Genomic DNA, 17,891 nt, shown 5'->3' with positions numbered 1-17,891 from the left:
GAAACAACAGCTAGCCTCCTGGTGTAATTAGAAGCTGCTAAGAGAGGCTGCAAAATCTTTGAGAGTAAACTTCGCTCCTGAGATTGTTATAAATATATAAAAATCTCATGAACACAACAAAGGGTCGTTTGGATGCCACCAAAATCTTGAGAGACAAATTCCATTAAAAAGGTGTTCCCTATCAGGCATTCGTTGGCTAATCCTAGATGCATGTTCCAGTCATTCTTACAGAAACAATTATTTTGAGATAATTTGGGTTCATTGTTTGAGGAGCAAATTCTCAGTATTGTTAGAAGTTTAGAAAAACCAAGCACCATATCTGAGCTATGAACTCTCCCAGTGATCCATCAAATTAAAAGACTGTTCATGTCAAATTTGGGGAACCTATTCCGGCACCTTTTAATTTGGGTCAGATTGACAGTTTAACAAAATAACTTTGGCCACTTCTTTGGGCTCACCTCTCAAATTGGCCTCAATTAATGGAGTTGGTAGCAAACCCATTATGCTCAATCTGGAATCTTCCTCTGTGTACTGAAATTGTGCGACATGAATGGGGGGAAAAAAGCAATGGTCATCTCTTTATTAAACAAAAATCTACAGCAGACCTGTCGGTCCTCAGTAATATAAGACCAATGTCTCTTTTACCTTTTAAAGTGAAAATCCTGGAAAAACGTGTTAACAGGACTGTTTAAGACCTTCTGGAAACATATTTGGTGCTTGACCCAGCTCAATCAGAATTTTGACCTTTACACAGTACTGAATCTCCTCTTTTGTTGGTTTTGGACATTCTTCACTATGGCTGCTAACTAGGGTCATTTTGTTACCCTTGTCCTATTAGACCTGTCAGCCGCTTTCAATACTGCCAACCGTGAGGTTCTCATTTCAAGACTGTCAGAGATTGGCACTACAGGATCTGCTTGAAGATGGTGCAGTTCGTATTTGGAAGATCGCTTGGAAACAGGCCGTTAAAACCCCCTTCCGTTCAGAGCCATTAGACAGGGGTTACCTCAGGGCTCACCCCGGAGCCACATGCTGTTTAACATTTCTCTTGGACCACTTGCTCAGATGGTTCTGAGTTGAGAATCCTATTTATGAGCTAATCAGATGATGCACAACTTTTCATCTTATTGGATCATGCCTGTCCCTGAATTTTTGATTCATTTCATACCTGCATGCACAGCATTAGTAACTGGCTCACCAGAACTCGTTAAAATTGAATGGTGATAAAACTGAAGTAATATGTTGTCCCTCCTGGCACCACAATTGTTTCCAGTAGAATTTTAGCCTTGACCTGGGGAAGCCCACCCTGCAACACTTGTTGCAGGGGTGTGGAATTTAATACAATATCTTCTCATCCATGGGACAGGTTCCACAGAACCACTGCCTGCTCTGAAAAAATGTTTACAGTGACATTCACAATGGGGAAGGGGTCCCATAGGGATCCCTTCCCTTTTGCGAAAGTGTTAGCACCCATTTGAAATGGGTGCAAACTGTGATTGGTTTGCGTTCGCGGTCACAAAACAATCCTACATTGCACTGCGAGTCGCAATTAGGAAGGGAACACCCCTTACTACTTGCGAGTCGCAAACCCGTTTTGCGATTCGGTAACCAGGTTACCTAATCGCAAAACTGGGTTTGTGCATCGCAATGTGCTTTTTGCTTGTCGCAAACAGCGAAAGTCGCTGTTTGCGACATGCAAAAAGCTACCTACATGAGGGTCTGGGTCCCTAATTAGGTCTGGTGTTAACAAAGACATTTTGTTTTTATTAAACTTCTATTTCTCTCTCTTTCGGCTGGCTTTACTGTGAGTGATCGCATTCTGCTCTTCCACAAGGAGCATATTGGCACACAAAGTAGTTTTGTTCAGTGTCAGGAACTACAGTGGCAATCAGTGACGTAACGAAACTGGAGGGTGCCCCTTTGCAAAGAACATGGAGGAGCCCCCTCTCCAGACTCACTCAGTGAAGGTGCTGTGCTGAAGGGGCCCCCTGAAGGGCGGCTGCGGGGCCTTTGTTATGCCGCTGGTGGCAACGTGTGCTTTTAGAGTTCAAAAACTTTGGGGGTTTTTTTTTGCCAGTGTTTGTTACAATGTTGAGGGCCTGGTAGCTCCCACAACAATAAAGTGTTACAAAAGCCATGTCAAAACAAGACACGCATTGATGAAACTAAAAGACTTATAAAAATATGTCAGATCAGTTGGCTTTGTCAGTGTTTGTTTATTTTCATGCTTCCCATAATCGTGTTGAAAATGGTTACACTGATTTTCCATTATAAATATTTTTGGGAAATACTAGCGTGCATCAACACATTTTACTAAATGACACTTCATTTGCATCTAATCAGAGAACATTCTGGGGGCATTATACTTAGCCTCATAGCCTAAACTTTTCAAACATGTGTATACACGTTTTTTTTTTGTACTGGAACCAACGTCAGTAGTGAAGTGTGACCTTAAAACATTTATTTACAGCACTCACCCTAATAATGAAGGCTTTCAAATAATGAACCATAAATACAAGTTCGAACAGCATTATCTTTTGGAAACACATTACCTCAACTGCAGAGAGTTCCAATCTCTGTAAACAGGCAGCCAAAGGGTTTGTGCTGCATAGGGTTGGGCCTACTTGTCCCAAGGACAAAGTAAACATAAAAACCTGTTGCCCTTGACCCCAAACAAGATGTCCCGGGCGTCGGGCAATAGGAATTCCACATCCCTGTCTTGAAGAGCAATACATGTGTTGGATGTCCATATGTACACCAAAAAAACCTGTGCTGATGGATGATGCTTTAATAAAGTGTCCTTGTTGTACCTAATAAAACTTCTTGCGACTTTGAGAAATATAGAATATTGCAACTTGTTGGTGTGCAGCAACAATTGATCCACTACTACCACTATAATAGTTTGCAAATACCAAATTGTGTAATCGCTTCAAAGTTAACGACTATGCATATTAACGCACCACTAATGTATTTAAAAAAACTTCCTGCTTTAGCTCCTGACAATATGATTCACGCTGTACTATTACTGGTATTCAGTAATACTATTTCTCAATGTTTCAAACACTTTTAGTAGGTACAGCAAGAATATTTTCTCCTGCGCGACCTCGCTGTCAGTAGTGTTAATTAAAATGGCTGCAGATCTTTGTCAAAATTGGCAGTACATAAAGAAAGCACAGCAAAAAGGTTTGTTTATACATAGAAGGTAGGAGTAATTTTTTATATAGCTATTCAGTATCATCACGTCATAAAAAGTAAAATATTTGTTCATAAGCCAGTCGTCAGAAAAGTCCTTTGTGCATTTTTAGACAACCAACAAGTGTCTTGTCCCTCAAGAGGACTTTTTCAAGACTATAAAAGGTGACAATTCACTTTAAATTTTACAACTTTTTTATTTTTTTTTGGTTTAAATCTGTTTTATTGTTTTGAAAAGAGAAAAACATTACAGAATAACCCACCTACATCTGTAGGCCAGTGAGGTACAGTCAGGATGGTAAATAGACAATAGGGAGAAATGGATGGGTAGGACATAGAAAAGCATAAGAGACAGGGAAAAACAGTGAAAGGGAGGAACATGTGGAATGCTCAAAAAGTCACTATATTATACGAGACCAAAGATGCAAGGTATAAGAAAGTGATATCAGTTAGTTCATGACCGCTTCTCTGAGGTGTTATCTAAATGCGCCTGTGTCAGGCGAAGTACTCGCAGGTACGTTGGACTTGAAAGTTCCTTGAATTCTTGGGAAAAGGATCTAAATACATCGTCCTCACATTTTGTCAAATTGCGGCAGTCTGCATTCCACCACTGCAGTCAACTTCTCCATGCCCTGCAGCCCCCAAAGACTATGTAGCCATTCCAAACGTGATGGGATGCTATCAGAGCCCCACTTAGATGATCTAGCCTGCTTCACTGCACAAAGGGCAAGGGTACTAACGCAGCACCTTGTAGACCACAGGGGGGGTAAGTCAGTGCATTGGATAGTCCTAACAGACTATAACTAGGGAATCTGGGGATGTCTGTGTCACACATTTCGTTTATATCAGCCAAAACGTCGGACTAGTAGTGTTGAAGTTTGGGGCAGTGCCAAAGAATGTGTCAGTGTGCCAGTCTGACTGAATTGCTGCCAGCGATTCATCCCTCCCTCTGGCTTTCATTTAATTGTTCTGGCCGGAGTGTAATACCAGTAGTGTACAATTTTGAGTAAAGTTTATTTGCCTGAGACACTGCTAGCAGATGTGCGTGCGTGATGCAGAATATCTTTCCACTCCCTAAGGGTGGAAATGCGTTCACACTCTAGTTCCCATCCTCGCTGTTCCGGGGATTTGGTGGGGGCCATTGGGGCGCTAAGGAAAGTGTATATATTAGGCAAGAGTCTGCGATCAGTGTCATAGGTAAGGAGCCCCTGTTTAAAAGACGTGAGTGTGCGGCTAGCACAGGGTTTTATAAGAGGCTACGTAACCCAGTGTTTGATTCCAAGATATTGCCACTATGCGTTTTGGAGGATGCCATAAGTGGCCTGAACTTGGGCAAACCCATTATACCATCATGGCCAAATAAGTCGCCTATTTGTTTGCAGTTGGTTTCTTGCAAGATCGAGGATGCAGTCCCGTCCAGAGCAGGGGAGAAGTCAGGGTTTCCCAAGAATTGGTGTTTGCGGTGAGATGCAAGTATAGAGTTTCTGGGTCGTTTGTACCTTATCCCACACTCCCATCATCACCCTAACTGTAGGTGAGATATATACCCCAGATGGCTGTGCAGTTTGGGCAGCCAAGGTATCTTTCATATGTTGATCCTGGCAATTGCCTCATTAATGAAATACCAATGCTTATCAGACCGAGGCTGAGCCTACTGTACTAAGTATTGGAGTCGGGCTACTTGATAATAGAGTACCAGGTGTGGAATACCCAAACCTCCCTCCGCCATTGGTAGATATGCCTGCTTCTTTGCCATGCTGGCTTTCTTCCCTGTTCAGATATAGCTTTCGATCAGACGTTGGATTTTAGCAAGCAATTGAGGTGGGAGCTGTAGTGGTATCGGCTGCATTATGTATAATATCCTAGGTAACAAGGTAATTTGTCTGCGGCCAGTCTCCCCGGCCATGAAAGAACATACCCCTGCCGAGTATGTAGATCTGATCTGGCCACTGCAAATAGCCCAGCATAGTTGCGTTCGGCCATACGTTCCAAAGTGTGGTGTATTTGTAAGCCCAAGTAAGTGATCCCCTGGGAGGCCCAAGCTAAAGGAAATAGTTGTCCTAGCCGGGATTGGTCAGCAGGGGGGAGCGTGAGATTAAGACCTTGTGATTTTTGCAGGTTAACTTTAAAGGCTAAGACTTCTCCAAATACCTTTAGTTCTTTCATCGTGGGGGTGGGATGGGAGGCGGGGCAGAGATGTGAACGGTTTCAACAACACTATCATCACATCATCGGCATAAAGAGCCAACTTATGGGCCCAACCTCCCATATGAAGTCCTGTCACCTGAGGATGTCTGTGCACTCTCTCTGCAGAGGATTCCATGTAAGGCGCAAAGAGGAGTGACGGCGGGGGTAACCCTGCCAGGTACTGCAACCGATAGGGAAAGACTGCAAGAACTGCCCGTCAACCCTGACTCTTGCTGTAGGGTTCATATGACTGACCATATCTAGCTTCGAAATTGGGTACCAAGCCCGACCTTGTCCAACACTAGTTGAACATAAGGCCAGTGTACGCAGTCTAAGGCCTTTTTAGCATTGGCCCAAGAGGAAAAGAGCACATGTGCGGGATCAATGGATTTTATTGATCAAATGGCAGACACATTTGGTGTTAATCGCTACAGTTCCTTTTGGAGACAAACCAGCCTGATCTGGGTCTATCTATCTCTGCACATAGGGAGCAAGACGTGCTGCCTGTATACTAGTGAAGATTTTAGCATCCACATTTAACTATGAAATAGGACGATAGCAGGCACAGGACACCGGGTCTTTCCCGGGTTTGGGAAGTACCGTAATGATGGCCTTTTGCATGATGTCTGTCAGAGATCCGGTCTTGCAAAAAGAATTAGAAAGACAAGGTAGTATAGGAGCAAAGTGGCTGCAAATAAATTGTAAAAGTCTTAAATGTAGACATCCTTGCTGGGTGCCTTGCCTGATTGCAGGCAGGCGATGGCACTTATCACCTGATTGGGATGGTTAGCCCTATCCAAATGTGCCGCATCAGCAACTGGAATGTGCTCCATGGGAGCCTGAGCCAAATATGTGACTGCGACTTCTGGTAGTAGTACATCAGCTGGGTAGAGTGCTGTATAGAACCACCCGAACTCTTGCATTATGTATGTGTCCTGGTACAGCCAACCCCCTGTGCACCCTCTAGCTCTACTATTCTATGCTGATGCACTTGTGGGCAAAGGTGGTGTGCTAGTAGTCATCCCACTTTATTATCCCCTACATTGAATTTTTGTTTAGTGCGCAGTAGGGCGTATTCTGACTTGTCAATGTCTAGGGCTTGAGCTCCTTGCGGGCGTGTGTCAGTTGGTGTCGCACTTTATGAGAGCCATACTGCTTTGCGCCTTCTCTAATTGCTTTACCCACCTTTGCAATTGGAGTCGCTTATCATTTCTATTTTATTCAATTTGGCTGCAAGGGAAATTAAATGTCCCCTTACTACAGCTTTAAGCTTGTCCCACAGCAATTCGATTGGGGTGTCCGGTGTACTGTTGGTGTCAAGTAAGAATCGGATGGTGTCAGCAATATCTGTCATAGTGGAGTCATAGGTGAGCAGTTTATGATTAAGACGCCAATTGCAGGCCTGGGGCGCACTATTGGGTATGCACAATTTAATGGAAATGGATGCGTGGTCAGAGAGTGCGACTACCCCTATGTCTACAGCTGTGGCAGTCGCCATAAAGTGGGGTGAGGTGGAAAAATTGTCTATTCTGGCATACATTTGGTGGGTTGCAGGAAAGAATGTCTAATCATTCACTGTTGGGTGACGCAGATGACATACATCCACCAAACCCATATCCTGTAGCCACTGAGGGCTAACTGCTTAGAAGGTTCCTGCCTGCTGAGCCCTCTGTGATGACCTATCCAGTATGGCATCTGGGACTAGATTAACGTCCCGACCGAGTAATGTGTCTGCATCAGGGATTGGCATCACCCAGTCCATAGCGTCTAGTAGGAAGGCTTTCTGATGATAATTTGGGGCATTGATATTGTCTATCGTAAATATGTATGTGTTGAGTGCAATGCAAAGTGCTTACAGCGTCCCTGGTATCTCTGCCACCGTCTGAATGACCCGACCCGGAAACTGCGTGGCCAGTAGTACATGCCTGCTTGCCCACACCAGAGGTGAAGTATTGATGGTCAAACCAGCGGGACCTTAAGCGTTTCCAATCAGCTTTAAGGAGATGAGTTTCCTGAAAAATGCAGACATTGCATTTCATGACCTTAAATAGGGAGGGTATAGGCAGGCGCTTGACTGGAGAGTCATAAGCAGAGGGGAATATTAAGCCAGCATGGCGGGGACATATAGCCCTAGTGTACCCTCTGCAAGGCACGGTGGTGTGATCTATAATGCCCTTTATGCTTGCAGCTAGTTGTGAAGTGTCAAGCATGAAAGAACAGAATAGGATATACAAGGAAGTACAACTGAGATGCTCCCTCCCTTGGAAGCAGAACAAACAACATAAACAGGGTTCATGTTGGTGGCGGTGGTGTGCCTCTGCGACAGGAGCGTACGTTTCCACCTCCGTAGCTGGTGATGCTAGTTTGGATGGTACCATGCAGTTGGTGCAGCAAGACTGCATTGGGGGGTGGCTTAAGGTAGTCCAAAAGCTCAGGGAGTGTAATGGTTTTTGCTTTTGTCACTGTTCATTGCCTGAATCCAAAGTGCTACTTTAGTGCTGGATTTGACAAAGTAAGGTCGTTCTCTCTGCACGGCTTTCCGAGCTAGTCGGCTTGGGGCGACGTCTTTTCCCTGATCGTGGAGCTCTCTGCGGTTTAATAGAGGAGCTCGGCGGACTGCGCGAGGGATGTTTCCAGTTCCCGTCATCATTAGAATCTTCAAAGTGCAAAACAGATTGGGCCTTTTGCACTGTGCGGACAGGTTGCGTTTCTTTGTTCCAGACGAAGATGAGGCAGAACTGGTGTCCCCACTTATACTGGACCCCTTTCTCCCGTAGGAATGTTGTAGCAGGATGGAGTGCCCTGCAGCGCTGCAACTTAATAGGTGACAAGTCATGGAACAGCCACACTTTTAAGCTTTCTAAGGTGATGGCATTTTGGTCATGCACACCTGCCAGGATGGGTCTTTATGTCTATACGAGTGCAGACAAGTCAAGATGTCCTGCGGCATGCCTGGTGTGTTAGTTAGGCAACCTGCCCTGTGGATACGATCCAGCACAATCTCTTTGTCTGCTAGTTCAGGGGACACTTGTCTAAACAGGCGAAGGGCATACTCCTCTAGTTTCTCAGAATCCCATCCTAGTGGAACTCCCATGATGCACATATTGGATCATCGCAATTGATTTTTAAGGTTTTCCAGCTGGTACTGCTGCTCCTTGTTGTGGTCTCGCAATTCCAGGAGTTCCTGTTGATCTCCTCTTTCTTTGAGTCGCTGGTTTGTTCCGGAGTGTCCACTCTTTGGCCCAGATCTTCCAGTTCTCTTTTGATGTCTTTAATATCTGTCACCATTGCCTGTTTAAGGGCTGCGATGTCCTCCCTCAAAGTGCCAAATATTTACCTCTTCAGTGGAGGAGACAAAATCCAAATGCGAAGTCCCACTTCTGGGAGATGGTCTTGACTTTGGTGAGATGGAACTAATCTCGAGGAAATGGAGCATAAACACATTGGTGTTGATTTTAGAAGGACGTCATGAACGTTTCATTTTCCTTCTTCTGGAAAAGTATTATTAGTCTCTCTGTTTACATACCTCCACCTGTGCTGATCAGTAGGAGAACGGAAGGAAAGATTCAATGGAAATGTCAGAAAAGACAGTAATTCTGCATGGTGTATGTGCCTTTGCATTAAAACATGAGAGGCGCTCATTTAATAAAAGGCAGTATTCTTTTGCAACAGGGTCCTTGATGGAAAAATATCTCAAACCTGTTTTATGGGGAGAAAAGCTGTTACGAGATTCGGGATGGTTGGCACTTTCCTCCAATTATATCTTGCTTGGGTAGGTTTAGAAGATTATGCATACTTTTTCAGAATGCTCACAAATTCAGACCATCATTACAAAATGGCCGATATCTGTAGGGAGAGATAACTGAGTTGGGGATACGAATCCTGGACAGTATCTCCACCTCTGCTACCGGTGGTTATGAGGTACCAGGTCCCAAACTTACCAAAATGACAGCCCTGGACCATTCCTGCTCAGATACCACTCCACACAATGCATAATGTGGCCCTTATAAATGTATAAGTTCAGGTAGACGTTCTTGCTAAGTTGTTGGAGCTCATTAAGCCAAGGGGGAAAGTATTTGTAGATATATAAGAATACCCTGAAGCAATAAACCATTGTCAAAATGTAATTTTACATTTCTTCTGACATTCATTTAAGTGTGGTCAAGGGATTGTCCAAAGAAGGGCAATGAGACAATCCTTGTCCTTTTTAGGGAAGAGCTTTTGAGAATATGGAATATACCTTTGTTTCGGTCAACTTCAAATACAGCTAGCTAATGCATCCATCCATGAGTAATATTCAGGCCAATATTGGAGAGTTTGAAGGTTCAGTTGAACCAGAATCACACAAGTGTTGATTGCTCTTTTCTTTATAAAACGCATCAATATTTTAAATATAAACATGTCCTTAAATGTTACACATGTTTCAGTTTTGTCAAGAATTCTTTGAGGTCTCAAGAGTTGTTTGATGGTTGAGCTAATAATAAAAAAAACTGTGATGTGCAGATGAAGATACATTTCAGTGACTTATATTAGTGTAATTTGAGTCAGATTTTTCTCTGACTTCTGAATTTTATTTTTTGATAATCTTTAGTCTGTGGTCATCCAACATAGATTGCCTCTGTCTTGACAATGTATTGTTTTCCTGTTTTTCTGGCTTCAGCCCACTGGTGAAACCATTACTCTTTCTGAAAACGTGGCTATCATCTCGGAGGGAACCACTGGTCTGGTCACATGGGAGGCTGCTCTGTATCTTGGACAGTGGGCAATGCAAGAGCCTGACCTTTTCAACAATAGGTAATTTAAGTAAAAGTGGCTTATGTAATTTCAGGAAAGATCCTAAATGTATCAGTGTGTGCAGTTATTTGGATTCAAGCCACAATTACCATTGGGTGTAATATGAAAGTGAATTTATACCTTTCGCCATAGCTCAGTGAGTTAATTAATGTACACTTGGCAAAAAATTGCATGTTACCGGATTCACTGGTTTTAATCTCATCTTGTAGAGCAAGTTGTTTATACTTACAGCCCTACCCAAAGCAATACAACTCCATTGCTTAATATTTACAAAGTCGATGCCTTAAATGAGTAATGTTTTTTTTTTCTATTTCCTTTGGGTTCTGATTTTTTGTAGTTGCATGCTTGTGTGAATATTTCCTGCAGATTTGGGGTGTGTCTATTTCGTACAATTTGTATGCCTGTTTGGGCTCATTGGAAAAACAACGTTTGTAAATAAGATATTAAGCAGGTCCGTTGCGTAGTTCTGACATAATCTCTGCTGAATATAGACTAATTTCATCAGTGTCCATTTATATCCACGGTAGCCAGTTGTTGTAATATTCTGATGAAGTTCATAATTGTTGCCTTCCATCTACTTCATACACTCTAAAGTCTACACCAGTGTTGGTCTGTAGATTAAATCGAAGGGTTTTTTAAAGTAGATAGGTTGAGAAGTTATGTTCAGTACCGAAATAACTAGCGTATTAACTCCTGCTTGCTTTGATTTCACTTTAGGACAGTTTTGGAACTGGGAAGTGGGACTGGCCTGGCTGGGCTTACAGTTTGCAAGACCTCTCATCCCAAGAGGTTTATATTCAGTGATTACCACCAACATGTACTGAAGCAGCTTTCCAACAACATCCAGCTGAACGGATTTCATGTGGGCTCCGAAAACGATCCATGCACTAAAGAGAACTTTTTTGCCGTTGGCGGAGACTTACATCATAAACTGAGGTCAGAAATAAAAGTCTTGGAGCTTGATTGGGAAACTGTTACAGAGGCACAACTCTCGCAACTCCAGGTTGAAGTTGTCATTGCAGCAGGTATGTAAGCAATTACATTTGACAACACTTATGCAGGGACACTGGCATTTTATCTGGTAATGGATGGACAAAATATGTGGCTTGGTTGGCTAAAGTATGTGGAAACACAGTATATTTTTATTATAATGCACAACCTTCAGTGATAATATTAAGATATTATTTTGTCTTTTTAGCACACATTATTGTTATCTGATCAACGGTTCATTCTGTACAGTTTATCACCGGATAGATAGCAATTAGAGGCATAAAGATGGTTTGTTAAACTTTACAAAGGGTATGCCACTCTGTGGATCCACGTGCTGATTTGTTTGGTAACTTTTGACTGTTGCAGATAGAAACAGGTTTTTTTCACATTTGCAAATGTATGCTACATTGTGGACTATATAAAAAGTACAGTCAATCCTTACTTGAGCGGAAAATGGCACAGCTGCTGTATTGCACAGTTCGAGTAGCCCTGGACTATATAACAATACTCCACATAGGGAATTCTTAATTCTTATCAGTATAATAATGTCCAGGAAAGATAGCAAAGGACATCACTAACTGTAAACTTAAGCACTTCTGATAAATACATCTTCCCAGTTTCTTCATATTATGAATTATCGTTCCATACTTTATACTGGTCCAGAAAAGCTTTTTCCAGCAATACCTCTCCTCATGTGGCTTTAGCTACGATTTTGCAGTTGGACAGTATAACACCAGACTATATTAGGTGGAAACAGATAGACAGATGTGAGTTGCTGTATTTTCCACACCTCATCGATGTGGGTCTTAAGCTCACTCTTGGTGTCTCACCAAAGATATTCCTCAGCATTGCAAGGACTACTAAGGCAGATGTCTCTTACAAATGATTCAGGGTTTATGACTTGTTGCAGGTGCTCCAAGAAGATGTCCCCATCTGACAAAAAAAATGTGGTATGTGGGAGCAGAACACAAAATGGTGGCCTGCGATTCTTGTGCCTCCATGCATCCACAGCCCATCAAGGAGCGTGAAGCCGTGCTGTTTTCGGATACGACTTACACAGAGACCAAAGTGACCTCTAACAAAGTCACCTATTATTCGAAAGGTTCCCCAAGAGATCTTCCAATTAAAAAAAGCTATAGGAAGGTGAACTTGTCGTCTTCACTGAGGAACCACTGCTGCTCCCAGGGCCATTAAGACTCTTGGTGCCATTAGCTGATTTCAGACTGTTCCTCGTTGGATCAGATCCCAACAGTGAAAAAGATGAGAATGTAGTTTCCAGGTGCATTGTCTCACTGAAATTCGAGGTTTTCTGACTAACAATGCTGGATGTGCTCATGATGCCTCTTTTACCTTCTTGGCCACCTCCCAGGGGAGCATATTTGTGCGGATTTGGTGACTCTGGAACCTCTAGGGGCTGACCCCTAATTGGTTGAAGCCTGCTTTGGTGAGGATGTGGCTGTCACCCACAGATTCTACCACTGCTGCGTCTTCCACATCATCAACAGCAGATGAAATAATTTCTGCGGGGAAACAGGTTCTCGAGGCAAACTTCATCATTGCTCTCTGGGCAGAATATCTTCCTGGGGCTCATATTTGCCCAAATGCCCTCGTAGTGTCTCATAGTGACTATGCTGCTTAGAAGATGACAATTGATAAGTTAATAACATACTTCTCCTCTATAATACAGATTCTGTCTTATACCTGGCCTCACAAAATATGAGTGGACTTAATATTTCACCAGACTAGGGAATCCATTGCTCCAATGCCTGTGCTTCAGAAAAAGTTTCTCCATGTACAAAACTGGTACGGAATGCCGCTGAAGCCTTGGGACTGAGTGATCAGCTTGCCAGGCCACGTTACAAAAACTTTAATGGATCGTTTCCGTGACTGGCTGTGTGCATCCAAACAGATGCTGAAGTGCAGAATGGATTCTTCGGATGCTATTGCATGGTCCATGGGTACAGCTGTCACATTGTGTCTGCACAAGTGGATGCTTTCCACTGGCTTCTCTAGAGGTTCCAGGTCTCACTTGTGGACATACCCTTCGATGGTGAGCAGCTTTTTGGACTAAAGGCCGACTGCTCTGTGGAACACTGAAAAACAAAACTGAACAAGCTCAAGTCTGGATTCTAGTCTCCCTAGCAAGACAATTTCCCATACAAAATGTATGTAATAGCGCTAAACTTTATTGGAACATCCAAGTATGAGCCTACATTGATTAGTTAAATAAATGAGAGAACGAGTTTCAACCAATTTGTTTTTGACAAAACATGAATTAGAAATTAAACCTTCCAGGATTTGCGATATCATGATTTGCAAAACAGTTGGGAAATTGGGACTTTTGTAAAAATCCTGCAAAAATCTTTTTAAAAAGCCTGTGGTAAAGCCTCCTTTTATTGACCGTGCGCCACCCTGCTGGGTCAGTGAAAGGCGGGTGGGCGGGAGAGTAGGAGAGAGGTGTTTTCATTCTCTCTCCTTCTGTGCATGGTGACGGCACTCTAAGCTTCCTGGAGGCTGAGCCGACCTCCAAGAAGCAGAAAAGAAAACCAAATTGCACTCACTCTTCCCCGTCACCTTTTCCAGGTGCCCACCCCAGACACCCCCCTCCAGTTTTCTCTTTCCTTATGTCCCTTGTCACCTTTTTCTAGTCCCCATACCTGTCCTCCCCTGCACCAACCTCATGCACAGACTAGCGTTAAATTAATTCCTCTCACCTTACATTAAAATGTGAGGAGAGTGAAGGAGCCACATTAATAGCTCCCTCCAGCAAACTGCATTTCACTCTGAGAAGAGATGTCAAGATGGTGCCAGTAACTAAGCACATTTTATGTTGGTATCTGCTGTCTCTCTTGCATCACCCTGCCACCCCTCTTTTGCAGTTCGGGCTTACTGCGTGGTGCTGGGTTGCTCACAGTACTTTTGTGACATGCACATTGTGTGCCTCTCGTAAAAATACAGCAAATTTTGAGACTTTTTGGCCACCATTTTATAGTTTTTTGCCCGCAAAAATTGGGAAACGAGTCCCTGATATCGTGGGGTCTGAGAACTGGACAGATGGAAAAAAACAAAAACTACCCAAAAAACGGAGCTTTGGTTATATATTAGATTGTTTGTTTGGATGACAATGTGTAATTGATTTTGATAAACTAGTGTACTTGATTGATGCAGACACTCTTCTGAAGAGCTCATTTGTAGGATGAAGAAAGATTGAAGACTGTTTGATAACTGACAATTTCATTAGCCCGTCTTCATTGAAAGCTTATATTCAGAGGCCCAATGTTTGATTCTTCTTGGTGCAATGTCAACGTTCATTTAGCTAATCAATGCATTTTGGTGTAGAAGTCTCAATTTTCTTTTTAGAAGTATGCTGTGGGCAGCCCAACTGCTTTGCATTGCCACCCACATTGGAGAGGTGTGTCTAATTGCATTGTGTCGAGAAGGGAAAGATCTCGTCAGCAGTATGAGAGTTCTACTGTCCTAACAGCGGATGCAAAAATTATAAGGAAAATCATAGGATGATGGTGGCGCTTGTGGTGCAAGCAGTGGTTTGAACACAGTTCAGTCCCCGGGACTTAATTTGATGACCAAGCTATATTTGTCATGAATTGCAAACCTCCCTAAATGTGCGCAGACTTACTTTTGTATTCGACACAGTTAAGAGGATTCCAAGTAACTTTGCAATCTTGATCCCTGATTGAAAGAATCCCCTTAAATAGACAATGTGTGATGCTGGTGTTGCCTACTAATGAATGTAGTCCATATGTCATCCAATGGAAAGAGGCCTCATGTGAATTTGTAAGGGAATTAAAACATATACAGTAATCTGGGAAAGTTGGCCTATTCAGACAGAAAGAGGGCACAGCTATCACAACTGGTCTGCATTCTGGTAATGGAGCCAATAGCCCTTTAGGAACAGAAAAGATATATAATTGATTAATAGTAGCAACTGATATTTCTCATTATCTTGGTCTACGCAGAAGACATCGTATGACATGTCAAAAAACTTCTGATCTCATTTTCAGCAATAGTGGAGGTATTTATGGAATATGGAATTCCGTTGAGATTGAGGTGTATTCTGCTTACACACATGCCATTCCTCTAATTGAGCATCTAATAAAAGGTTTTTCAGTGTGAGATTTCTGGGTGCCAAGCGGATCATTTCAATACCTAGAGGCAAATGAGAAAGACATACTCAATGAATAAGAAGAGCCTGTTAGTAGAGCTTTGGTCATCCATTGTTTTTGGTGTTCTGTTTCCACTTCTATTGATGTGGAGAGTAGTTGTGTCACAGAGGTGTATGTCTTGCCCACAGTGCATTAGCAGTTTCGGGTAATGCTGAAACTGGTTACTGAAAGTTGGCTCAGAAGTTTGAACGAGCTTTCAGCCTATGCTTTACTGAGTTGATAGTCTCTTACAGTAGTTCCTATATTGTTTCTGCTGCCATGCGAAGGACTGCACAGCAGTTGGGGATGTATATCATAGGGGAAATGTGTTTTTAACTTTTTGTGATACTTTGGGGTTAGCCACTTGCGTATCTCGACAGGCTCAAATTGCTGGACTGAGTTACAGAATCAATAACAATATCACAAATTAAGGCTCCTATGGGAAGGTTATACATGCAAATCATGATGGCCCTCTTTTAGGCTAAGAGATGTGAATATGTAGGGAAAATGGGGTGAAAACCGAGGTAAAGTAACAGAACAAGAAGCCAAAAATAGCATGTCAGTATAATTGGAGGTCTCTCAAACTGCACTTTTGAGTCTGATCCATTTTAAATACCTAAAAGAGAGCATGCGTCAGGTACGCTTAGCATAGTAAGCAAAATGAATTCACATGTAGTGGCAAATTGTCCAAGCTGTTTCTGGCTATTTTCTACTTTTGTTTATATGGACACATTGACCTAATATATGAACATACCTATTCACCCTACTGATAGAAACTTTAGAACCGTTTGGACCAAGCTTACGAAAAGTCGGCAATTTCAATCCAAAACCGATTGTACACTACACACATATCAGTAATATATTACCTCGACCTCACTAGTACTGGTATCTTCTAGCGAAGTTGCTAAATATATGGGAAAGTGCCCTAAAATAGAAAAAGAGAAAGGAATAACCAAACTTAAACTGTCAGTTTTATAATTCATTAAGAGATTAACGATAAAGTATATGAAATCTCCTTGGCTTTCTGACTTTGTGTTGTAGCAGAGGGACTTTATAAGATGGGTGGTGGCTCAACAGCACTCCACTTGAGGAAGGTGTCACTGAATATGGTGGTGAGGACTGGTTTGATGGCCAATTTGAGATTAAGTTATACGGCCACTTGAATATGAACGGTAGTATGTGTCCTAACTTCTATATCAACACAAAAGGATGATGGACGGAGTGCTGAACAATGCAAACACTCACCCCCAGTCACAGATCTGGGTTTAATCCATTGTTCTTTTGCTCACCATGCCAGCCCGAACTGCCAAACCTGGTCCTCCCTGGACCGGAAACAAGCATCCTGGGACCGGTTTCAGGTTTTCAACCTTCATCAGCCAAGGTTAGCTTGAATCCAGTGGCACAGTGAGCAAGGGACCCACGTCTGGGCATACCCTTTAGCAACACAAAAGGATGATGGACGAAGTGCTGAACAATGCAAACACTCACCCCAGTCACAGATCTGGGTTTAATCCATCGTTCTTTTGCTCACCATGCCACCCCAGGTTGGACCCAGCCATATGCAAATCAGTCTTTACCCTGTTCCTCATGGGAACTGTCCAGCCCAAACTGCCAAGCCAGGTCCTCCCTGGACTGGAAACAAGCATCCTGGGACCAGTTTCAGGGTTTCACCCTTCATCAGCCAGGCTAGCTTGAATCCAGTGGCACAGTGAGCAAGGGACCCACGTCTCGGCATACCCTTCCCACTTAGGGCAACTTTAGCAACACAAAAGGATGATGGACGGAGTGCTGAACAATGCAAACACTCACCCCTAGTCACAGATCTGGGTTTAATCCATCGTTCTTTTGCTCACCATGCCACCCCAGGTTGGACCCAGCCATATGCAAATCAGTCTTGACCCTGTTCCTCATGGGAACAGTCCAGCCCGAACTGCCAAGCCAGGACATATTGTTGGGGGTCAAGGAAAACAAGTTTTCAAGTTTTTTTTTTTTTTTACCTTGGGACAAGTAGGCCTAACCCCTTGCAGCACAACCCCTTTGGCTGCCAATATACAATACCACATTAAAGCACAGGGAAAGGAAGTGTCTGCAGTTGAGATAATATGTACATATGTCAATCCAGTCCTGTTTGAAATTGTATTTAAGGTTCATTATTGCACAGTCTCATTGTTAGGGTCAGCATTCTAAATAAATGTTGTAAGCTCGGGCTGCACTACTGACAGTGGTTGCTGTAAAAAAACATGTACACATGTTTGCAAAGTTTAAGATATGAGGCTGTGCATAATGCTCCCAGAATGCTGTCTGATCAGAGGCAAGTTTTTGTAGAAGCTTGAATGGAAAATTGCTTATTTTTTGCATTCAAAATAAAATGTTCACAAAGAACACAACTCGGAAAAAACGTTTTGCTAAACTACTGTGAAACGTGGGTACAATTTATTTGAAGCATCATTTAGTAAAATGTGTTTATGCATGCAAAAAATATTCATAATGGAACGTCAGTGTAACCAGTTTCAACAAGATCATGGGAAACATGAATGTAAACAAGCTCTGGTAAAGTCAACAGGT

The 17,891-nt window shown here is 42.8% G+C and overlaps 1 protein-coding gene across 2 annotated transcripts in view; it reads left to right on the top strand.

Annotated features, from left to right (window-relative positions):
* Positions 1–17,891, top strand: part of EEF2KMT (eukaryotic elongation factor 2 lysine methyltransferase) — a 181,357-nt gene that overhangs the window by 117,353 nt on the left and 46,113 nt on the right. For both annotated transcript variants that reach the window (XM_069210581.1, XM_069210580.1), the window contains 2 exons: positions 10,040–10,173; positions 10,891–11,198. In XM_069210581.1, coding sequence (XP_069066682.1) covers positions 10,040–10,173; positions 10,891–11,198 — 442 coding nt within the window. The remainder of the gene's footprint in view (positions 1–10,039; positions 10,174–10,890; positions 11,199–17,891) is intronic.

The sequence above is a fragment of the Pleurodeles waltl genome, chromosome 10, assembly GCF_031143425.1.
Source record: "Pleurodeles waltl isolate 20211129_DDA chromosome 10, aPleWal1.hap1.20221129, whole genome shotgun sequence".
In the NCBI taxonomy this organism is placed as follows: domain Eukaryota; kingdom Metazoa; phylum Chordata; class Amphibia; order Caudata; family Salamandridae; genus Pleurodeles; species Pleurodeles waltl.
This window is presented reverse-complemented; position numbering and strand designations above follow the sequence as displayed.